This window comes from Mus caroli, unplaced genomic scaffold (genome assembly GCF_978045245.1).
Source record: "Mus caroli unplaced genomic scaffold, Mus_caroli_1 scaffold_20, whole genome shotgun sequence".
Taxonomy (NCBI): Eukaryota; Metazoa; Chordata; class Mammalia; order Rodentia; family Muridae; genus Mus; species Mus caroli.
Genome location: NW_028227275.1, coordinates 56982236 through 57005654, shown reverse-complemented (window position 1 = coordinate 57005654; position 23419 = coordinate 56982236). Strand labels below are relative to the sequence as shown.

Here is a 23419-nt window from a genome sequence, read left to right as displayed (position 1 = left end):
ACCCTCCCCACCAAGGTCTCGACCGTCCCAGCCAGCCTTCCCCAGACCACACCAGCAGCTTTTCCTTCTTCCCAGATCGAGTATCGCCAAGGTCATAGTCCTTGCCTAGGAAGTAGTTCGTGAGTTTAAATACTTGAAGGGATATTAGGAGAGTGAGAAATGTAGGATTTAGAGTTCAGTTAAGGTTTACACCTCTCTACCCCCATCCCCTTGATTGGCTACTAAATGTTGTATTGCACAAGAACTTTGAACCTAACAGACTTTCAGAAAAAAATCTCCAGCAGCTAACCTGAAGCTCATGTGAGGGCAGAGTGTGTTTGCTTAAGTTAAGGTCATAAACAGTACTGGCAAGCATGCATGATTCAGACACCATATCCTGGCCATAGAAGAAGGCAGAGATGAGTGCCGGTCCCTCAGGGCACTGCTGAAAGGCTCTGGGAAGGTCAGGGAGATGTTCTCTGTATCAGTCAGAGGCGTTGATGAAAGAGAAAGATGGCTCAGTGGTCAAAAGCAGTGGTGGTTCTGTCAGAGGACCCAGGTTCAATTCCCAACACCCACATGTCAGCTCACAACCGTCTGTGAGTTCAGTTTCAGTGAATCTAGCATCCTCGTTTGGCCTCACTGGGCACCAGGCAAACGCATGGTGCACATGCAAGCACACACAGGTACACACAGAGCAAAACTTTCATATTCATAAAACAAAATTGAAAAAAATTTTTTTAAGTCAGAAAGAACCTTGCTTCAAAACCCAGTATGTAGCTTTGAGCCAAATAACCCTGAGCCGGTGGGTTAACAGCAGCAGCAGCAGCGTGGCTACTTCATCTATGAGTCAGGGGAGGCCCTCTGCTCATGAGTGACAGGACACGCGGCACAACTGACACTTGTTAAGAACTTAGGAAGCCTTTTCTGTAGCAACAGAAAATCCCTAGAGGTAAGAGCCATGCCTTGTCCCCTATGAACACCTAGACATTTGGTCCGTGCCTGTCTCCGTGCGGCCATCTTTATGCTTCTGTGGTCATTTACCTCAGCTCTGGAGCAGAATCTGGGTCTTTACTTTCCAGGTTCTCAGAGGAAGACTCAGAACGAGAGTAGAACTGCAGTCTGAAACCGTCATCTTAGAGCTGCTGTGTGCGCGACCCTGAGTCCTGCGTGTCTCCCTTTAGCTCTGTCCTATGGAGCTCTGGCCTGTGGCCCTTGAAGCCCTTACGGGCGCCAATGTTTCGTTTCCTTCCTTCCTGCCTATCTGCTTTCCTTCCTTCAAGTGCATCTGTCTCTCCTCATTCCTGTCTAGCCACTCCCTCAGGGTGGCTTTCCACTGGGGGCTGATTTTTTTTTTTTCACCAACAAAAGAAAACCTCTGGCCCCAGCAAAGCCATGGAGAGCTAGGGCAAGCAGATAGAAGAACATGATAGCCCAGGCATGGTGGTGCACACCTTCAGTCCCAGCACGTGGGAGGCAGAGGCAGGGGAATCCCTGAAGTTTAAGGTCAGTTTGGTCTACAAAGCAAGTTCCAGGACAGGCATGGCTACAGAGATAAGCCATGTCTTGAAAAATCCAAACAAAAAGCAGAAGAAAGGTGAGCGGCGGCTCAGCCGCCCCTCCCCCCGCCCCCCCTGCGCGCTGCTCATCAGCCACGTCTTTTTGCAGGAACAGGAAGCCACCCACCACCATGAGCAGCACTCTGTCACCCACTGACTTTGACAGCTTGGAGATCCAGGGCCAGTACAGTGACATCAACAACCGCTGGGACCTGCCTGACTCAGACTGGGACAATGACAGCAGTTCGGCCCGCCTCTTTGAGAGGTCCAGGATCAAGGCCCTGGCAGGTAAGGGAGGGGCAGGGAGGCGAAGGATTGGTAGAGATGGGTTTATGAGCTTGCGATGGAGAATCCTCTGTCTTTGTGGGAAGACTTGCCTCGGTCTCTAAGCTGCTGCTCTGAAGAAACAGGCACCGACCCCTGGCCACCAGGTCCAACCTCAAGGACAAACCCCATGCAGTGTACAACACCCCCTAGTTTCCTTCTCCTCTAGCCTGGCGACGCCACACACATTGACCCCTGGAAGGAGCCAGCTGGGTAGATGAGCATCTACCTGCATCAGGTCTCTGCCCCGCAGTGCTTTGCCTTTATTTCTCTAGTTGTCACTTCTGTCCCCATCCACCTCTCTCTCCCCTCCCCTCCCAACGTTTCCCACAGCTGTTCCACTCCTGGCTCATTATCTTCCTGGCACTCTCCCCGCCCTCCTACCTGCTGGGGAGACTCCAGTTATTTTATTTACCTGTTCCCTGAAGCTGTTCTCTCAGCAGCTGCCCTCCCATTCTCTCAGGGCTTGTGCTCCACCCATCCCCTTGGCCCCTGCCCTCCCCTATGGCCAGGGCTCTCCCCTTGGCTGAGCTGGGACAAACAAACCAGTCTGACTGGCCTCCTGCCTGGGGGGGCGGGGGGGGGTAAGTGGTCATAGCAACAGGAGTGCAGCTGCCACCTGACACCACCAGCAGCCTGTGGCTGTTTTGGGATTGACTCACCTACACACCCTAAGGCCACCCACCCAGGCTGCCTTCCACATTTATCCCACCCTCCCAGTGACCTGCCCGTGGCCCAGCCAGTTCCACTATGGGAGCTTATTCCTCATTACTTCCACTTAGGGAGTGATTTCCCAGTGGGGCGCTCCCAGCAGAAGAGTTTTGGAGGCCCAGAGGATTTTTACAAATACCAGTTCTCAAGAAAGACATGTAGTCCAGAAACTCAGGACTCTAAAAAGCTTTCCCAGGAAGCTATACTCAGTCAGCCCAGCATCAGACAATGGTTCCAGCTTGTGGGGTTCATGGGTCACTTTCTCCTGGCATTTTCCTAGCTGGGACTGGAAACCGGCTGATGAAATACTCATATTAGTACTTCAGTAGCTCAGGGAAGACAGAAAACGTGGGGCATGGAAAATGTCACCGCTGTTGGAGAAGTGTGCCTGGCAGCCTGGATTTAGATTCGGGAATCCTCTATCCGCTCACTCTCATTGATGTTAATGGGGCACATACTACCCCAAACGTTCACGGTATCTACAGTGACACATAACTCCCAGAACTGTCACTGTGTCAGTACGGGTCACATGCCAACCAGTGTGATCATGAGATCTATGTGCACATGCTACATGCCACCCAGTAAATTTGCCAAGTCTAGTTCATATGACAGGTGCTACCCAAAACTCTCACTACGTCTGTGAGCATGCCACATACCACTCAGTACTGCTACCATGCCCGAGCATTTGACACATACCTCCCAATACTGTCAAACTCTGCACAGAAGACCTGTACCAATCAGAACTGTTACAGTGCATGCTCACGCGCACATGCACACGCAGTGCTCTCACTGAGTGTTTATTCCCCTGGAGAGGCATCTGTGAATGGCCATGGCTTTGTACAGTGCCACTCACTCAGTAGGTGCCAAATAAACCCTAAATAATTAAAACGAGGAGGAACAAGCGTAGGTTAAGAGTGGCAGAAGCAGAGGCCTAGGAAGAGATAAGAAGGGCACCTGATAACGTGCCCAGTATTAGGGTGTCCAGGGGCTGGGGTATTGACTGAGGAGCTGGTGGGCTGCGGTAAAGGGCTGGTCCTGGAGGGCAGTCATAGTACTTACTCCCCAGAGGAGGCCATGGGGTCAACACCTGGCTGCTTTTCCTGAATCTCCTTGCTTCAGCGTTCTCTGCTCTCAGGGCTGAGATCAAAGCTCAGCTATCCCGGAACAAGCCCACCCTGAGATGCCCAAAGAAGCTGGCCCACCTGCAGACCTTCTGAAAGCAGGAGTTTGCTTTGGGGCCCCCTCTGGCAGGTTTCCCCTTAGTCTTGGGCAACTAGTAGCCTGACGAACAGGTCTCTGGGTGCTGGCAACTCCCTCCTCCGCCCCTGCAGGGCCTGGCCATGCCCCAACTGGCTCCGCCTCTTAGGCAGCCTGCCCCTCCCCCGCCACTGTCCGACCTGTTTGTCTGGAGCTGCCTCTGTCTCCTCTCCCTACAACCAGGTGTGCCCCACTCACTGTCTCAGAAGCTGAGGCATCCCATAACTTTTTCCCCACTCCTTGAAACTCCCAGCATCCTTGAAACCACTCCACCCAGCCAGGTACGGAGGAAGCCTTTTTCTGGACGCCCCCAGCAACAGGCTCAGGGGATACACACTCGGCCCCGGCAGGGGAGCATGGACTCTGGGCCACAGGCTGAGTAGGAGGCAGAAGCAGGCACCATGAGTACAAACGGAGTGGGCAGGGTCCATGGGAACGGCCTGAACGGGGCTGCTGAGTTTTACTATGAGGCTGTGGAAGGGTCTCAGAACCCTGGGGGCGTCCTGCTCTCACCAGCTGCCTTCATCAATCCTGCTCAGTACGCCAGTGTGCTGGAAGGACGCTTCAAACAGCTTCAAGGTGAGTTTTCCTGGACAGAGGGGGCCTGGTGTGCCCAAAGGGGCCCAACCTGGGGCAGGAAGAGCTCACAGACCCAGAACCCATGCCTACCGCTTTCTTTCTGTGACTCAAATGTTTATGTTGAGGACAACGTGGTGAAGCCAAGAGGGAATCACTAAAAGTATTGTGCCAGAGAATGCAGGCATGTGGACAGCTGGAATCCCACCGGATCAGACTGGGGGGGAGTAGGGCTGCCATAGGGGTGTGACCTTGAGGTGCCCTGCCGGGTGCAAAGGTGGTGTGGATGGACGGTTAATGTCTTCAGCTAGAGAGGCCACAGCACTCTCCCCTGGCAGCTCACCCTCATGGTTTGGTCATGCTGGCCTTGTTAAGGAATGGGAGAAGGGCAGTGGCCTCAAGGCCTAGGCCCTAGAGCTTTTATGTTTTCCTGGGCTTGTGAGTGGGTGTGAAGGGAGCTGTGTGAAGAATGGGGCTTATGTTGGAGGAGAGGTTGGTACTCAGGTCCCATAGATGCCTGAACAGCAGTGTTCATCGTGGCCCAAATAAGTTTATTTCATGGTATGTGTGTTTAGGGATGTTGTGGGTGTCTTGTGGTGCTACACTTTAGTGCCTGGATTTACCAGGTCTTTCTAGGTACAGTTTCCATTTTTAGTCTACCTGTATGCCTCACACCAGTGGGCCGGGCATCAGGGAGGTCTCCCTGGGTTCAGTAATGGCTAGATGACTTAAGCTGTCTTCCATTCACAGGGCTTGGAGATCCTAAAAGAGGGAGAGTCACCATGGGTGATTAGGACCCCAGGTTTGGCATAGGCACAGGACTTGGAGATGAGAAAGTCAGGAATGGACTTGGGTGTGTGGTTGCTCTATCAGGGAGGTGCACAGGAATGTGAGATTAAGGGATGAGTCTGAGGTGCTGGGGCCGAGGTGGGGACAAATGCAACTCTACACTTCCCACTTGGGCTGGGTCCTTACTTGGAGCTCTCAAAGGACAACTGGCAGGGATCCAGGCCTCCAGAGTAGTTTACAGTACAAAGCTTACATCTCCCTCCACATTTACAAAGTCTGTAATCATCAGTTTCCTGTGCAACCTGACAGCATCCCTTGTCAGGAGCTCCCCTGGGGGTGAGGCCACCCCACTATGCCTGTCTTTCTTGGTTGGTACTCAACTCTGCCTGAACTGCTCCCTTGAACCTGCAAGTTATTATTTCTTTTTGTCCCCCCCCCTTTTTTTTGAGACAGGGTTTCTCTGTAGCCCTGGCTGTCCTGGAATTCACTCTGTAGACCAGGCTGGCCTCGAACTCAGAAATCCGCCTGCCTCTGCCTCCCGAGTGCTGGGATTAAAGGTGTGTGCCACCAATGCCCCGCTCTTTTTGTTCTTTTGGTTTTGTTTGTTTGTTTGTTTGTTTGAGATGGGATCCACCCTAGCTGATCTGGAATTCAGAGATCTTCCTGCCTAGGCCTCCCAAGACTAAAGGCATGTGCCACCATGCCCAGTCTAAATTCTTACACATTATTTCTTAATCTTGGGGTATTGGTGTTCTAGATTTAGATCCTCTACAGCCAACCGTGTGACTCTGCTTTAGGGTAAGAGTAGCTTACCCTTTCTGTACATGGCTCAGGGCCTTAAAGACCCACACGGGCTCCCCACTGAAGCTGGGAGATCTGCTGCCATGTTTACAGGCTCCACCTTCTCCCTGTCCACATCTGAAAGAGGAATAGCCCTTATGGAAGCTCCTCCAGGAGGGAGCCGGGTTGCACTGAGCACCGGATAGATGTATTTAATTGTCAGTGCCTCAATAAAGTAGAAAGTAATATGCTCATCCTACAAATGGGGAAACCGAGGCACGAGTAAGCTGCCCAGTATTTCAATGCTATTACAGCATGATGTCTAATCCCAGAACCCCCCCCCCCCAGCAGTTTCCTTCTCCCTTTTCTCCCTCCTCCTCCTCCTCCTTTATTTTTGGCTTTTCTTTTCTTTTTTTTTTCTTATTCTTTTTTTTTTTTTTTGTTTTTGTTTTTTGTTTTGTTTTTTCGAGACAGGGTTTCTCTGTGTAGCCCCGGCTGTCCTGGAACTCACTTTGTAGACCAGGCTGGTCTCGAACTCAGAAATCCACCTGCCTCTGCCTCCTGAGTGCAGGGATTAAAGGCGTGCGCCACCACGCCCGGCTCAATTTTTGGCTTTTCAAGACAGGATTTCTAGCCCCGTCTGTCCGTAAATTTACTCTGGATACCAGGCTGGCCTTGAACTCAGAGATCCGCCTCCCTTAGCCTCTGGAGTGCTGGGATTAAAGGCATGACCACCGTTGCCCGAGTTGCCCGGCCCCTCCTGTTGTCTTTTGTTTGTCTTGCTTTACTTCTCCTTGGCTCTGGAGCTCAGCCCAGCCTTTGCATTTATTTCTTAATTGCGTAGATTACTGTTTTTTTTCCTTGCCCATCCTCACCCCTGCCCGACGCCCAGCCATCACTTCTGCTCTCTCAGGCATCCCAGGTCCCCATCCTACACCCAGCCCATTGGTGTTTCAAAGCAGGCACACTGTCCTTGAAGGACAGAAATGACTCCTTGTTGCCACTGCAGATGAGCGAGAAGCCGTGCAGAAGAAAACCTTCACCAAGTGGGTGAACTCCCACCTGGCCCGGGTGACATGCCGGGTGGGAGACCTGTACAGCGACCTGCGGGACGGGCGCAACCTCCTGAGGCTCCTGGAGGTGCTCTCGGGAGAGACCCTGGTGAGCTGGGGTAATGCATGGAAGAGGGAGCCTCAGAGACTGGACCAGGGGACCAACCATAGGAGGGGCCATAGAGAGCAGAGAAAACACCATGCCTCCTCTGCCCAGAGGATGGTCTCATTCCAAGGGGCTTTGCTGCGTGGATTACACGGGGAGCCACGCTATGCAGAAACAGGAACAGTGACCCCATTGAAAACATTTCTTCTCCCACCCACCCTGAGTGCAATTAATTCCCTTGGGAATCTTAATCTGCCCAAGCCTCATCTGTAACCTTGCTTGGGCTCCTGGACCTCTGGGCTGGCCCTGTGTTCTCTGAAGGAGATAATGGGAAGTATGGAGCAGGTTGCTGAAAAACGTCGTGGTTTCATGCATGCCTCTGTACCCTCTGACAGCCAAAACCCACCAAGGGCCGGATGCGGATTCACTGCCTGGAGAATGTAGATAAAGCGCTGCAGTTCCTGAAGGAGCAGAAGGTGCACCTGGAAAACATGGGCTCCCACGACATCGTGGACGGAAACCACCGTCTGACCCTTGGGCTAGTGTGGACCATCATCCTCCGATTTCAGGTATCCTCCGAGTGTGATCTGAGGCGTAAACTGGGCATGAACCGGAGTCATACCCCACACTGTTACTGATGGCCCATGGCAAGGTAAATACAAACACCGAGGTGCTGGAGAGATGACTCAGCAGCTAAGAACCCTGTAATGGCTCCTCTTCCAGAGGGACCTGGGTTACATTCCCAGCACCCATATGGCAGCTCACAACCACTTATAATTCCAGTTCTAGGGGGTCTCATGGCCTCTGAGAACACGAGGCACATGCATGGTGTACAGACTAACATTCAGACAAAATACCCATACACTTAAAAATAAAATAATAATAAATAAACTTTAAAAATTATACCTTACCGGGCAGTGGTGGCGCACGCCTTTAATCCCAGCCCTTGGGAGGCAGAAGCAGGCGGATTTCTGAGTTCGAGGCCAGCCTGGTCTACAAAGTGAGTTCCAGGACAGCCAGGGCTACACAGAGAAACCCTGTCTCGAAAAAAAACAACAACAACAACAAAAAAAAGAAAAACCAAAAAAAAAAAAAAAATTATACCTCTAAACTGGGAGGTGGTGGTACACGCCTTTAGTCCCAGCACTTGGGAGGCAGGTGGATCTCTGTGAGTTTGAGGCTATCCTGGTCTACAGATGGAGTTCTAGAACAGCCAGGGCTCTACAGAGAAACTCTGTACCAAAAACAAAAGGAAAAGAAAATGAACATCTGAAATTTTCTATGTCAGTTTGCCTGAGGCCATATCCATGCATCCGACCCAGGATCTTGTCACTTTCCATGTTATACTCGGTGCCATGTCAACTCCTCATGGAACCTCTCCGTTCCCAGTTGACCTAAGCAGAGCTCTTTCAGCTCCACCTTTGAAAGCCAGCTAGCTCTCAGAGAACATTTATTCACGCGCCAATATTCTTCACAGAGCCAGCTCCCTTTACTTGTAGGCACTTCCACTACCTTGATTACCACTTCAAATCTCCTGGACCTAATAATACACATAATTAGCCCAGGATATGAGGACCCAGGTCTGCCCCATCACAGCATTCCTAAAGATCAACTTAACGTGATTCTGTCTGAGAATAACACCAAGACAGCACTAGGGAGTGAAGGCCCTGCTCTCTACTTTCTTAGATCCAAGACATCAGTGTGGAGACAGAAGACAACAAGGAGAAGAAGTCAGCCAAGGATGCCCTGCTGCTGTGGTGCCAGATGAAGACTGCAGGGTGAGAGGCCCAGGAGCACGGGGTCTAAGGATGACCACACCCAGACGAGACAGTACAGGAAGGATGGGCTCTGAGGTTCACAGCGTCACCCCGTCCTGTCCTTATATCACGGAGCACTCAGTGTTTTTCCTGGTCTTTCTTTATAGATACCCCAATGTCAATGTGCACAACTTTACCACCAGTTGGAGAGATGGGCTGGCCTTTAATGCTATTGTGCACAAACACAGGTAAGAAGGCGGGGTTAGTGACCCAGGCGCACATAGCGAGGCAGGGAGAGTGGCTGAACTGTAGCATAGCCATAGAGGAAAAAAAAATGAAGGAAAATCCCAGTCTCTGAGAAGCAGAAGTAGAAGAGTAGTAAATTCAAGGCCAGTCTGGTCTCACAGGGAGTCCCGGGCCAGTCAAGGCGACATAAGAGGAGCCCTGTCTCAAAAGAAGGAAGGAAAAAAAAAGTGTGGGAGAGGAGCCAGGAGTATATGCTGCACTGGGGGTGGGCTTGGGGTGTTTCCAACCAGGGATAAATTCACTCTTTTTTCTTCAGGCTCTGACATGCTTTTGATGTTTTCTGTGTCCCTCCCCCACACTCAGGCCAGACCTGCTGGATTTTGAGTCCCTGAAGAAGTGCAATGCACACTACAATCTGCAGAACGCTTTCAATCTGGCTGAAAAGGAACTTGGCCTGACGAAGCTCCTGGATCCTGAAGGTGGGCCAGAGCTCTGCAAGACAGGTGTAGGGAAGACAGAGGCAAACTGGTGGTTGCCTAGGGAGGGATGCAAACACTCAGGAATTCCGTAGTAGCAATGGTCTCCACAGCCTTGAATATAGTCCAGGCTGCTTGAACTGTATACTTTTAAAGGATAACTTTTGGTAAGAAAGTTGTGTCTCAAAAATAGAAAGTGTCCATGCGGTACCGTATGCCTGTAATCCCAGCACCCGGCAGGCCAACGTAGGAGGATTAGATATTTAAACCCAGCCTTGCTATAGAGCAAGTTTGAGGCCATCCTGGGCTACATGAGACTCTACTTCAAAACAGAGGGAGCTCTGCCTCAGAACGAGTTCTGGCTCTAGGTTCTGTCTCAGCCCAGAGCACTTGTATGACAGAGCCAGTCACTTAGCCTAGTGACTAGGGCTGGGAATGAGACTCAGGTAAAGCGGTCATCACCATGCTCTAGCACCACAGAAATAAATTAAAATTTAAAAGGTCAAATGAGAGGCCTTTGGTTCACATGCTCTCTCATGATTTACTCTAAAATTCTAGGGTTTTAGTTACGGTATACGACCTTTGGTTCTAGAGCTAGCCTGTGGTCAGATGCCCCTGCTGGCTGCCCCTGGTGACGCTAAGGTTAAAGGACTCTAACTTTTGTACCTGGTGCTGCACTCTTGCTTGGTTAGTTGTCCCCAACAACACCCCTCTGCCATAATCGTCCTCAGTTTACGGAAGAGATGGGACCTTTTATGGATCGGGTGACCTGCTGAAGGTCATAGACCTGTTACAGCTAAGATTCAGGTTCAGCCCTGCTCTAGAGCCTGTTTCCCCTGCTGCCTCTGCAGGGCAGAGCAATCTGGGTGCAGGCAGAAAAGGGCAGAGAGCCAGCCCACAAGCCCCTGTTGGAAGTGTTCCTTCTAAGCTTGTCTGGCTGGTTTGATTCTTTCTCCCTGATTTTTATCCCCCGCCCCCATAGCCCTGCCTCCCATGCCCTTAGTTCTGAATGACCAGTATGGCACCCAGCTGACATTCGGAGTATCTTGGCTGCTTAGACACAGAGTGAGGCTAAGTGCAAAACTTCTAGAATGGAGACCATTGCAAAGCACGGCTGTTCTGCAGAACTCAGGAGCAAAGTGAGGGTCCTGTGACCTGACTGAGCTCACGTCAGGAGCTCCAGCTTGCTTGGGTGTTTTCTGATGGCTGTGAGGGGCTTCGGGTCCCATAGTCTTGCCTTTGAGAGGAGGAATCTGTGGCCGTAGTCCGACAGCTCAGGGATCCCAAGTCCTTGTCAGCTGCGGTTGAGTGGAGGGATGCTAGGTCTGAAGGATGCTTACCCCCTTGGCTGCACCCATGGCTGAACTTTGGGAGCCAGATGGAAAACAACAGCAGTGACCATGCCTCAAGATGGTGCTAAGTGCTGGTATCTGTACCCAGGCTCAGGAGGCTTAGCTGATGGTTTCTGCTCCACTGTCCCGCAACCCATTGACCTTTTAAGACATTTCTCTAGCTTAGGGGTCCATGATCCACCACCACCCGGGAATGGTATTTCTTTGCTTGCTTTTCTTTCCATAAACAGTCAGCTTTAGCATATATCAAGTATTCTGAGTAAAAATCTTTCTTCCACTGCTTAGCAGGCCCCTCCCATATCCAAGAGGAACTTGGAATGATTGAGTTGTTACTTGGCCCCAAAGCATGGGTTTTCAACCCGTGGGTCCAACCCTTCCACAGGCCTCACATATCAGATTCCATGCATATCAGATAAATACATTATGATTCAGAGCAGCAACAAAAATAATTTTATGGTTGGGGGATCACCATAACCTGAGGAACTATATATTTTGTTTGGTTGGTTGATTTTTTTTTTTTTTTTTGCTTTTCGAGACAAGGTTTCTCTGTAGTCCTGGCTGTCCTGGAACTCACTCTGTAGATCAGGCTGGCCTTGAACTCAGAGATCTGCCTCTCTCTGCCTTCTGAGTGCTGAGATTAAAGGTGTGCGCCACCACTGCCCACTTTGAGGACCGATATTAAAGAGCATTAGGAAGGCTGAGAACCAATGCTTTAAAGGTGTCTGAAAAGATGTGTTAGCCTTGGAGGACTGGGGGGCCTGGCCTGAGGTGAGTGAGGCAGATTTTGGGCCACATGTCTTGAAGGGAGGCAGGTGTGTGCTGCCTGCCTCACCCAGGTGGTCCTTCTCCTCAGATGTGAATGTAGACCAGCCCGACGAGAAGTCCATCATCACCTACGTTGCCACTTACTACCACTACTTCTCCAAGATGAAGGCCCTGGCTGTGGAAGGCAAAAGAATCGGCAAGGTGCCCTCACCGTGAGACAGTGGGCGGAAGGGCCAGAGGAGGCCTGGTGGAAGTTTTCCTCCTCAAACGGGACCGGGTAGAGCCATCGCACTGTGAGATACCCACATGCCTGTCTCCTGTCCCACAGGTCCTGGACCATGCCATGGAGGCAGAACACCTGGTAGAGAAATATGAGTCCCTGGCCTCTGAACTGCTGCAGTGGATTGAGCAAACGATCGTGACCCTCAATGACCGACAGCTGGCCAACTCCCTGAGTGGAGTCCAGAACCAGCTGCAGTCTTTCAACTCCTATCGCACTGTGGAGAAGCCACCCAAGTAGGTGTCCCCTGGGCCCCACCCTGCCAGAGCATGCCTGCCCAGAGCTGTGCTCACTTGAGAGAAAGCCTAAATGAAGGCGTCCTTCAGGGAGGGACACTTGGCAGTCCAGAAATGCAGCCAAGGCTTGTTCCTTCCTCACAAAGTGCTGGAAGCATCCAAACAGCACAGTTGTTCCAAAACATATTTTCTAATGACTAGCCATTTTTAAAAAGCATGCCATGGAAGAATGATTGCCATGGCATGTCAAGTCAGTGAAATCCATCAGATAAACATTACTGGTTATAAGCCAGCTGGTGTGGCTCATACCTGCAAATTCCAGCACTTGGGAGTCTGAGTCAGGAAGATTTTGCTGCGAGTTCGGAGGCCAGCCATAGTGAGTTCCAACCTGGGCATCAGAGTAAGACAATGCCTGGAAAAAATAAATGGATGGATAGGCAGGCAGACAGACAGACAGGGCCATGCAACAGTGTAGTCTCAGTGTAGGAATAGACAGGACCGGACTTGAAGGGCAGGTCAGCAGCTAGCAGTGTGGTGTGGCTGGTAGCATGAGCAACACAACGATAATTCTTTGTTTCTTCGTGTGTAAGATGGCTGTTAGCAATGCTACAGAGCACAGACAAGTGTGTGTGTAAATGTGTGTGTGTGTGTCCTTTGCCTGAAAAATACTCTCTGAGCACTCAGCAAAGGTGAAATCTCAAGGACACTCTAACATGACCTTTGTAATATAGTAATAATAAGTCCTGTTCATGAAGCAACCAACTGAAATAGGAACCCCCAAATGACATGGAAAAAGAAGTAGGCCACAAGAGTTCTTCATAAAGCTGGGCGTGGTGGCGCACGCCTTTAATCCCAGCACTTGGGAGGCAGAGGCGGGCAGATTTCTGAGTTCGAGACCAGCCTGGTCTACAAAGTGAGTTCCAGGACAGCCAGGGCTATACAGAGAAACCCTGTCTCGAAAAACCCAAAAAAAAAAAAAAAAAAAAAAAGAGTTCTTCATAAGCCACAGCAAACAAAGTTATAAGCATCCAAGTTAAAAGTGCCCGAGTTCAAATCCTGGCTCTGCCACCCTGCAGTTGTGATTGCTGAAGAACGTGTATAGCATGTTTGTGTTTAGTTTTCTCATCTGGAAAACAGAGGAGAGAATGTAGACGGTGATGGGAAGTTACCATGTGCGAAGTGCTGGAAGTGGTGAGAGCCAAGGCCCTGGTCACAGCTACTCGGTCGTCACTGAGCTCTGGTTACTGTAGCTCCCTGTTGTAGGAGGCAGAAACTAGGGTTAGTTTAAAATGATGTTCCTGCTGAGGCTGGAGTTGCAGGCTTATAATCCAGGCTATGCAGGAAGCTGAGACAGGACGATCACAAACTCAAGGTCAAAGCCAGCCTGGGTAACGTGGACCTTTGGTGAAGTAGAAAGTTTCCTTAAAGAGGTACAGATGTAGCTCAGAAAAGTGTGTGTGTGTGTGTGTGGTGGAGCATTTGCTTAGAGTGCATGAGGCCCTGAGCTATATATAGTAAGTAAATAAGTAAATAAATAGAAGAAGGAAGGAAGGAAGGAAGAAAGGAAGTTAGTTAGTTCTTAAGACAAGCATAGTGCCCGGCGTGGTGGCGCACGCCTTTAATCCCAGCACTCGGGAGGCAGAGGCAGGCAGATTTCTGAGTTCGAGGCCAGCCTGGTCTACAAAGTGAGTTCCAGGATAGCCAGGGCTATACAGAGAAACCCTGTCTCGAAAAAAAAAAAAAAAAAAAAGACAAGCATAGTGATGCTAACCTGTTACCCCAGGTCTCTAAAGACTGAGGCAGAAGGACTATGAGTTCAAGGCTAGCCTGGGCTACATAGCAAAAGAAAGAAAAGCGAAGTGAGGGTGGCATACAATTTGAATGCCAGCCCTCAGAGGGAAGCAGATCTATGAGATCAGGGCCAGCCTGGTCTACATAATGAGTTCCAAGAAAAAACAAAAAAGAAAACCAAGGTGTGTCCTTTTGGCTTACCTGCTCCTTTTTTTTTTTTTTTTTTTGCTTTCACACAAAGCATGTGTAGCTTTCATGAGAAGAAAAGCAGTGTGGGTTCTCTGTGTCCCACACTGAGCTGCGGGCTTGGGTCCCTCGTGGTCTTCGCCTCTGAGCTCAGCTTGGCTTCTGCTTCAGGTTCACGGAGAAAGGGAACTTGGAGGTGTTGCTCTTCACCGTCCAGAGCAAGCTGCGGGCCAACAACCAGAAGGTCTACACGCCCCGGGAAGGCCGGCTCATCTCCGACATCAACAAGGTCTGGGGCCTCCCTCATTTACCATCCCATGCCTCATGGGACCCAGGGCCTTCTTGACCTCCACCAAGCCCTGCTACCCACTGCCCACACGCGCAGGCATGACTCTGGTATCCTCTCACGATTGCGGTGTCTTTCCCCCTCACTCTTCATGCAGAGCCAAGAAATAAATCGAACCGCAGGCTTTTGTTTTACAAGTCCCGTTCCACTGTCTCTACCTCTGTTTTTCACACAATAAGACTAATGCAGGGAAACGACAGTTTGCCCACAGAGTCCGACCTGTGCAGACACATCAGACATTTTCCATAGATGAACTCATATCTTACCCAGAAGCAGTTATTATGTGGCTTCACAGTGTGCCTGGAACCTCTCCCTTTTCAGGCACAGGTGCCTCACTGAGACCATTCCATGGATCGGCTAGGTGGATCTATGCTTCTATGGCACAGCCTTCTGACCTCTTTTGACCCTGGTCCCATTGTACTAATCCACTTTCTGCCTCACAGGCCTGGGAGCGGCTGGAGAAAGCCGAACATGAGCGAGAGCTAGCGCTGCGCACAGAGCTGATCCGCCAGGAGAAGCTGGAGCAACTGGCTGCTCGCTTCGACCGCAAGGCTGCCATGCGGGAGACCTGGCTCAGTGAGAACCAGCGACTCGTGTCCCAGGTAGGACTCATGTTTCAGACACATTCAGGCTGGTGGGGAGGAATAGGAGACGGACAGTCCCAGGGAAGGGTTCCTGCAGAGGGCAAGAAGATAAAACACAGACAGTATCTGAGGGTTTCCTGAGACAGCAGGAAACTTAGGATCTGGGGGCCCAAGGCTCGCCCAGGAGAAAAGACCTCGAGGCAGGTTGAGGAGATACAGACGGGCACAGACGGCCACTGCCTAAAGTTGGCACCTGGCAGACAGTGCGCCCTGGGGAATAGACAGAGCAAGCAGAGGTCTTGTCCCTTGGTTCTCAACCCTCCTCTCGCCACCTCTGTCACAGGACAACTTTGGGCTGGAACTGGCAGCAGTGGAGGCTGCAGTGAGGAAGCATGAAGCCATTGAGACAGACATTATCGCCTACAGTGGCCGGGTGCAGGCGGTGGATGCTGTAGCCGCAGAACTGGCTGCTGAGCACTACCATGACATTAAGCGCATTGCGGCACGTCAGAACAACGTGGCCCGGCTCTGGGACTTCTTAAGGCAAATGGTGGCTGCCCGCCGTGAGAGACTTCTTCTCAACCTGGAGCTGCAGAAAGTGTTTCAGGACCTGCTCTACCTCATGGACTGGATGGCAGAGATGAAGGTAGGAGTGGCTTGTGGCGCGACTCAGCTGGGCAGGAGCCCTGGGGTGTGGCTGTCTACCTCACTCACCCACTCAGCCCATCTCTTTGTAGAGTGTACTAATGCAGAGCCAATCCCTGCTAGTTCTCAGGAGCACAGGTGACAGACTGTCCGTATGGGGCTCCCAGCCTAAGGGGGAAAGAGTCTGATAAAAACACCCATAGACACCATAGCAGGTGCTTCTAAGGCCTGCAGGCACTGGAGCTGGTGGTTGGGCAAGGCCTTTTCTGAGAGAAGGTCTTTTGAACTGAGGCAGGGAGCCAGCCCAGAGAGCTCTGATGAGAGCAGGTTCTGGTCAAAAGGAATAATGAGGTTAAGGCCCAGTGTTGTGCAAGTGGGGATTGCAAAGGTAGACCAGTAGCTACCTATAAAGGGGAGGAATGGCTGACTCCATCAGAATCCCCACAGGCTTGGTCAAGGAATTTGAATTTTACTCAGACAGAGCATTTAAAGTGTTTAAAGGGTTTCAAAGAAAGAAGAGGTGTTATTCCACCTCCTGTTTTAAAAGATCCCTTGGGCTAGTGTGTGCAGAAGGTCTGTGGGCAGCAGGAGTGGGAGTAGAGAAACAGACTGCCATCTTCTAGGGGAGAGGTGGGCTCGAGGGTGGGTCTGGAGAAAACACTGAAGGATGGGATCTCTGACTCTGGAGCCGAGCTGAGTCACCATAAAGATTCCAGAACAGGCTTTACTGAGAAAACTTCCATGGGAGGGCAGTGGAGGATACAGAACCAAGTGTGAAAACAGAACTGGGGGTGCGCGTGCACTCGTGTGCTCGTGTGTGTGCACGTGTGTGCATGCTCACAAGAATGCTCCAAGTGAGTGTAAAGTGGAGCTATCCAGAGTGGGAAAGACCATGCAGTGAGGTTGGCACGCTGGTAGGGTGCTACGCAGTTCTCAGACGGGCACTGGCATGCCATGTGTGTCTGGCAGGGCCGACTGCAGTCTCAGGACTTGGGCAAGCACCTGGCTGGAGTGGAGGACCTCCTGCAGCTACATGAACTGGTGGAGGCGGACATCGCGGTTCAGGCTGAGAGGGTTCGAGCGGTCAGCGCCTCTGCCCTGCGTTTCTGCGACCCAGGGAAAGGTGAAAACTGGGGGGGGAGGGAGGCTGGATCTGGAAGGACTAGGAAACAGGGAACATGAGGCTTGTCATTTGGGAGAACTTGAGGGGGGCGGGGCAGGATCATTGTCGCGTAGATAATAGTGATAGCTAGATCATGAGAGAAGTCCCACCACAGTGAGCTGGAGTGGTTCATGGCAAGGGTAGTTGGGTGGCACCTAACACTCTGGACCTCTGGCTTTTCTTTGTTTTCAGAGTATAGGCCATGTGACCCACAGCTGGTGTCAGAGAGGGTGGCCACTCTGGAGCAGAGCTATGAGGCCCTGTGTGAATTAGCAGCGACTAGAAGGGCCCGACTGGAAGAGTCACGTCGTCTCTGGAGGTTCCTCTGGGAAGTGGGTGAGGCTGAGGCCTGGGTCCGGGAGCAGCAGCACCTCCTGGCCTCAGCCGATACAGGCCGGGACCTGACTGGTGTCCTCCGCCTGCTCAACAAGCACACAGCCCTACGGGGTGAGATGAGTGGCCGTCTGGGGCCCCTGAAGCTCACCCTGGAGCAAGGTCAGCAGTTAGTCGCTGAGGGCCACCCTGGAGCCAACCAAGCCTCAACCCGTGCAGCAGAGCTCCAGGCCCAGTGGGAGCGACTAGAAGCTCTGGCCGAGGAGCGAGCCCAGCAGCTGGCACAGGCTGCCAGCCTCTACCAGTTCCAGGCAGATGCAAATGACATGGAGGCCTGGTTGGTGGATGCACTACGCCTGGTATCTAGCCCCGAGGTAGGGCACGACGAGTTCTCCACACAGGCCCTGGCCAGGCAGCACAGGGCCCTTGAGGAGGAGATCCGAGCCCACCGGCCTACACTGGATGCCCTGAGGGAGCAGGCTGCAGCCCTGCCACCTGCACTGAGCCACACACCTGAGGTCCAGGGCAGGGTGCCCACTCTGGAGCAGCACTATGAGGAGCTACAGGCCCGAGCCGGTGAGCGTGCACGAGCCCTGGAGGCAGCCCTGGCCTTCTATACCATGCTCAGCGAGGCTGGGGCCTGTGGGCTCTGGGTAGAGGAGAAGGAGCAATGGCTCAACGGGCTGGCCCTACCTGAGCGCCTGGAGGACCTGGAGGTGGTCCAGCAGAGGTAAAATCCATTGTTTTCTCTGAGGTGTATCACGTGCGAGCTGGGGGCCTGGTGCAGGGAGGGATGCAAGTATCACATCAGTTACCTGCTACATTGCTCTGAGCCTTAAGTACTATCTATCTCTTTTCAAGGTCCTGCTGTTGTTTCTCTTAGTTGTAGTGTGTGTGTGTAATTATTTGTAGGATGTATTTAATGTGTGTGAGTGTTTTGCCTATATGTATGTTTGTGTACTACCTGTGCCTGGTGCCTGCAGAGGTCAGAAGAGGGCATTGGAGCCTCTAAAACTGGAGTTACACCATGGTCACTGGGAACCAAACCTAGGTCCTCTGCGAGAGCCACCATGCTCTTTAACCAGTGGTCTCCGCTTGCTTTTAGAAGCTGAGACAAGGTCTCGCTCTCCAGCCTAGGCTTGGTGAATGTGGAACAATTGTCTAAGCTTCCTGAGGATTGTAATTGGAGACATGTGCCACCATGCCCAACTATTTAAAGTTTTAATGAAAATGTTACGCGTACTCAAAAGTAGAGAACATGTCACAACAAATCCGTGTCTCCACCCCCAGACTCCATTATTATCAATATGTTCATATTTTTGATTGATTTCCCCTTTTAAAAAATCAAGTCTCTAATACGATTAGAGACTTCGTCATCTCAAGATGGCCCCTTTAAGAGAGATGAGGAAGTATCCTTATATAGACTAATAATACATTTTAATTATGTGTGGACTTAAAATAGCTACATATTTGGAACCTGGATATGCAGTATGCTTGCGTTGCCAGCATCCAAGAGGCCATGGCAGCCTCTATAAGTCTTAGACTTATTCTGAGCTGTATAGCAAGCCCAAGGCAGCCGAGGACATATAGTGAGACCCTGACATAAAAGACCAAGCATAATATATATATGTTTCTAATATACCTGGCTGGGGAGGCTCAGCAGGGAAGAGCAGGGACTGCTTTTCCTGAGCTTCATTCTCAACACCCACATCGGATTCAAGAAATCAGTTCTAGGGTATCTGACACTATCTCATCCTTTCTCTGCTGGTGTGTATACACACACACAAATAAAAACAGAGTTGTATCCAAAGAACAGTGAACCTTACAGTCATTTAGAACATCTTTTTTCTTTTCTTTGAGAAAGGTTCTTACTGTGTAACCCTAGCTGTCATGAAACTTGCAGTGTAAGCCAGACTGCTTTTTTTTTTTCTGAGACAGGGTTTCTCTGTGTAGTCCTGGCTGTCCTGGAACTCACTCTGTAGACCAGGCTGGCCTGGAACTCAGAAATCCGCCTGCCTCTGCCTCCCGAGTGCTGGGATTAAAGGCGTGCACCACCACGCCCGGCTAAGCCAGACTGCTCTTGAACTCGCAGAGATTCACTCTTCCTCTACCTCTCCAATGTTGGGATTAAAGGCATATGCTAACATGTCCAGCCGAAAATGTTTATTGAATTTCAATACTGTTATCCCATAAAACAAAATCAGTAACCCCTAGATATCACCTGCTGTCAGTCTATAATCAAATTTCCTGGCAGTTTTTGAAATAAAAAGTTTATTTTGGTTTTTATTTTTATTTTTTTAAGATTTATTTTTTCATTTATTTTAAGTATATGAGTGCACTGTAGTCGCAGTGATGGTTGTGAGCCATCATGTGGTTTCTGGGAATGAAGGTTGCTTGGCTGTTTTGTTTTGTAGTTTTAAGATCTGTTACAGTGTAGGCTTGATGAACCTTTGCGTGAAATCCAGAAATCCAGCCTGCTGCCTGAGGTGCTGTTGTGTTTTGTTAATAGTTTTATTGGAGCAGAGCCACCTCCCTCATTTATGGATCACTATAGCTGTGCTCATCCTTTTTCTGCTGGTGTACACACACGCGAGCACACACACACACACACGCACGAGCACGCACACACGCGAGCACACACACGCACGCACTTGCACCTTGTGGATCAGACTGTGACTCATAGAGACAAGTATTGGATCACCTGGCCCTTTATAGAAATGTCAGCTGTCCCCTCCCAAAGGAATTGTATTTCACACTTTCTGCTTAGACATTAATTGTTGTTGTTGTCATCTTTTTGCTCATAGCAAAAGGATGGGGTGTGGGTAGGTAGCTAGGGAAGAGTTCCAAAAGGAACACTGAGGTTCTGGTGAAGGTGGGGACCCACCGTGCCACAGTTGAAGTTGACTGTGTAGGTATACCTGACTTGGGGCCTTCACTCTATTTTGAGCAACCCTAAAGTAGATAGTTTTTCAACTCATTTTGAGGGAGTTGGGGACTGACTCACAGGTACTGTGGACCTTATAGGCCAAGAGGCCCAGCAATGCTGGAACGGAATCTTCGTGTTTAAGGGACAGAGTTCTGTGGGCATCTAAGGGATGTGTCACATCATTCCAGGCCTACTCTTCCCTCGCTTCAGGTTTGAGACCCTGGAGCCTGAAATGAACGCCCTGGCTGCACGGGTTACTGCTGTCAATGACATCGCTGAGCAGCTGCTGAAGGCCAGTCCACCAGGCAAGGACCGCATCATTGGCACCCAGGAGCAGCTCAACCAAAGGTGGGCTGGAGGTGGGAGGCAGCCCCAGGGACTGGTGTTTTTAAAAAAGGCATTTACTTACTAGGCAATGCAGATGGCACTTAGAGGAAGAATATGGCAGAGCCTAGAAGGGGACTGCAGATGAGGAAAGAAACCTGACTGGAATTACGTTGGGAGAAAAGAAGTTATAGAATAAAAGAGATCAGGGCAGGCCGCAGAGCCTGGAAACGATCAGAAAAAAGATGCGAGGAGCAGGGCTGGGTAACCTCTTGTGAAAGTAGAAGTAGGAGCTGTATGCAAAGAGCAGGAGGAAGAGATTTCCAAATCCCTGGCCAGGGCAAGGAAGCTGAGCCCTTCACATGAGACCTTTTCCCTACTTACAGGTGGCAGCAGTTTCGGTCCCTGGCAGATGGCAAAAAGGCGGCTCTGACATCAGCCCTGAGCATCCAGAATTACCACCTAGAGTGCACAGAGACCCAGGCCTGGATGAGAGAGAAGACTAAGGTCATTGAGTCCACCCAGGGCCTGGGCAATGATCTAGCTGGTGTGCTGGCCCTGCAGCGGAAGTTGGCGGGTACTGAGAGAGATCTGGAAGCTATCTCTGCCCGGGTGGGTGAGCTGACCCAAGAGGCAAATGCCTTGGCTGCTGGGCACCCAGCCCAAGCTCCTGCCATCAACACCCGGCTTGGAGAGGTACAAGCAGGATGGGAAGATCTTCGGGCGACCATGAGGCGGAGAGAAGAGTCCCTGGGTGAGGCTCGGCGGCTGCAGGATTTCCTGCGCAGCTTGGATGACTTCCAGGCCTGGCTAGGCCGCACACAGACGGCTGTAGCCTCTGAAGAAGGGCCAGCCACCCTTCCCGAGGCAGAAGCCCTCTTAGCCCAGCATGCAGCTCTGCGGGGAGAAGTGGAGAGAGCCCAGAGCGAGTACAGCCGCCTCAGGACCTTGGGCGAGGAGGTGACCAGAGACCAGGCTGATCCCCAGTGCCTCTTCCTCAGACAGAGGCTGGAAGCCCTTGGAACCGGCTGGGAGGAGCTGGGTCGCATGTGGGAGAGCCGGCAAGGCCGCCTGGCCCAGGCCCATGGCTTCCAGGGGTTTTTAAGAGATGCTCGTCAGGCTGAGGGTGTTCTCAGCAGCCAGGTAAGAGTCCAGAAAACAGTTCCAGCTAGGAAGAGGAGGAAAGGGGGGATCAGGGGAAGGACACAACAAAGTGATAAAAGGGATGGGTATTACCAGTGAACAAGCAAGATAGGCAGGAAGAATATATTAGAAATACATTCTAATAACAGATTTTATATGTTATTAAAATAAAGTGGCTCTCAACCTTCCCCAACCGTAAAATTATTTTGTTGCTACTTCATAACTGTACTTTTGCTACTGTTAGGAGTTGTAATATAAATATCTGATATGCACGTTATCTGATTTGTGACTCACTGTGGAAAACTGCTGTTATTAGAATAGAATAATCCTTAACAAAATCTAAATGTGAACATAAACTGACTTTAGAAGAAATGAAAAGCCTGGCTAGTCCTGCAAATATTAATAAATCAATAATTACAAATAAGGGGGTATTCTCAGAGGGGTAGAATCTACATGCTATGAGAAGTGAGCTTGCCGTACTCTCTTCCACCCAGGAATATGTCTTGTCTCACACGGAGATGCCAGGGACACTCCAGGCGGCGGATGCAGCCATTAAAAAGCTGGAAGACTTCATGAGCACTATGGACGCCAATGGAGAGCGCATCCGCGGACTCCTGGAGGCTGGACGTCAGCTGGTGTCCAAGGGCAATATCCACGCTGAGAAGATCCAAGAGAAGGCGGACTCCATCGAGAAGAGGTGTGGCGAGGGTGGCAGACCTGAGGAAGCTTAGAGGGAGATGGTTGATAGTTTGTCTGTGTATGGGTGAACTGAGAGATGGCAGAGAGTTGAACACAAAACAGAAAGATCAGAGTAGTTGTAGAGGCTGGGTCAGGATCCACAGATGGCAGGCCTGGAGATCAGATTCCTGCGGTGTCTTTTGGAACTCCTGAGAGACAGTCTCCTCATAGGAGGAAGACTGGACCTTCTAGAGAAGTTAAGGGTATGGCTTTATCCTGGGCTGTCATTACAGGCACAGAAAGAATCAGGAGGCGGTGCAGCAGCTTTTAGGACGCCTTCGGGACAACCGAGAGCAGCAGCACTTCTTGCAAGACTGTCAGGAGGTGAGGCTCAGTTCCCTGGTACCCCCATGGCATTTCCTTGCCATTCATCCCTTACACACACAGAAGCCTTTCGTGGCTTCTTCTGGAGTCTTCTGCATCTCCTGGATCATCCCCCACCCCCACCCCCTTTCCCTCTAAAAGATCTCTTCCTTCATTCTTGCTTTATGCTTGTACCAGCTGAAACTCTGGATTGACGAGAAGATGCTGACAGCTCAGGATGTGTCCTATGACGAGGCTCGCAACCTGCACACCAAGTGGCAAAAACACCAGGCATTCATGGCCGAGCTGGCAGCCAACAAGGACTGGCTGGACAAAGTGGACAAGGTAACCAGTGTGGCCAGAGCCACACAATGCTTGAGCCTTTGGTGGTGCTTCTGGGCAGATCCTGGACGTAGTATAGGCCGAGGGGGCCTAACTCCAGGACATGCTCTTTCCAGAGGTTCACATTGCCAAATGGGTAGTTATGGCCCGAGGATGAAGTTCTGTCAGACAGAACTTCAAGAAAACACAGTAGACGAGAGAGCCTGTTGTGGCTTGGGTTCAATGTCATAACTGCTTCTGGATCTGTAACACCATAACCCTCTACACCTGGGGTCTGCAAACATTTGTAAAGGGCTGATAGGAAATGCTTCTGGCTCTGTAGGCCATATACCTGTGTTTCAGCTCCTCGTT

The 23419-nt window shown here is 51.0% G+C and overlaps 1 protein-coding gene across 3 annotated transcripts in view; it reads left to right on the top strand.

Annotated features, from left to right (window-relative positions):
• Sptbn2 (spectrin beta, non-erythrocytic 2) overlaps positions 1-23419 on the top strand; it is a 41141-nt gene that overhangs the window by 5746 nt on the left and 11976 nt on the right. For 2 of the 3 annotated variants that reach the window (XM_021152127.3, XM_029472463.2), the window contains exons 2-19: positions 1648-1826; positions 6985-7136; positions 7529-7702; positions 8820-8911; positions 9058-9138; positions 9500-9615; positions 11818-11930; positions 12058-12245; positions 14394-14511; positions 15012-15170; positions 15496-15798; positions 16767-16920; positions 17152-18022; positions 20429-20566; positions 20929-21685; positions 22180-22382; positions 22657-22747; positions 22925-23071. In XM_021152127.3, the coding sequence (XP_021007786.1) occupies positions 1670-1826; positions 6985-7136; positions 7529-7702; positions 8820-8911; positions 9058-9138; positions 9500-9615; positions 11818-11930; positions 12058-12245; positions 14394-14511; positions 15012-15170; positions 15496-15798; positions 16767-16920; positions 17152-18022; positions 20429-20566; positions 20929-21685; positions 22180-22382; positions 22657-22747; positions 22925-23071 (4014 nt within the window). In that variant the 5' untranslated portion in view covers positions 1648-1669. Of the gene's footprint in view, positions 1-1647; positions 1827-3936; positions 4410-6984; positions 7137-7528; positions 7703-8819; positions 8912-9057; positions 9139-9499; positions 9616-11817; positions 11931-12057; positions 12246-14393; positions 14512-15011; positions 15171-15495; positions 15799-16766; positions 16921-17151; positions 18023-20428; positions 20567-20928; positions 21686-22179; positions 22383-22656; positions 22748-22924; positions 23072-23419 lie in introns of those variants that run through there. The other variant, XM_021152126.3, reaches the window with a different exon arrangement.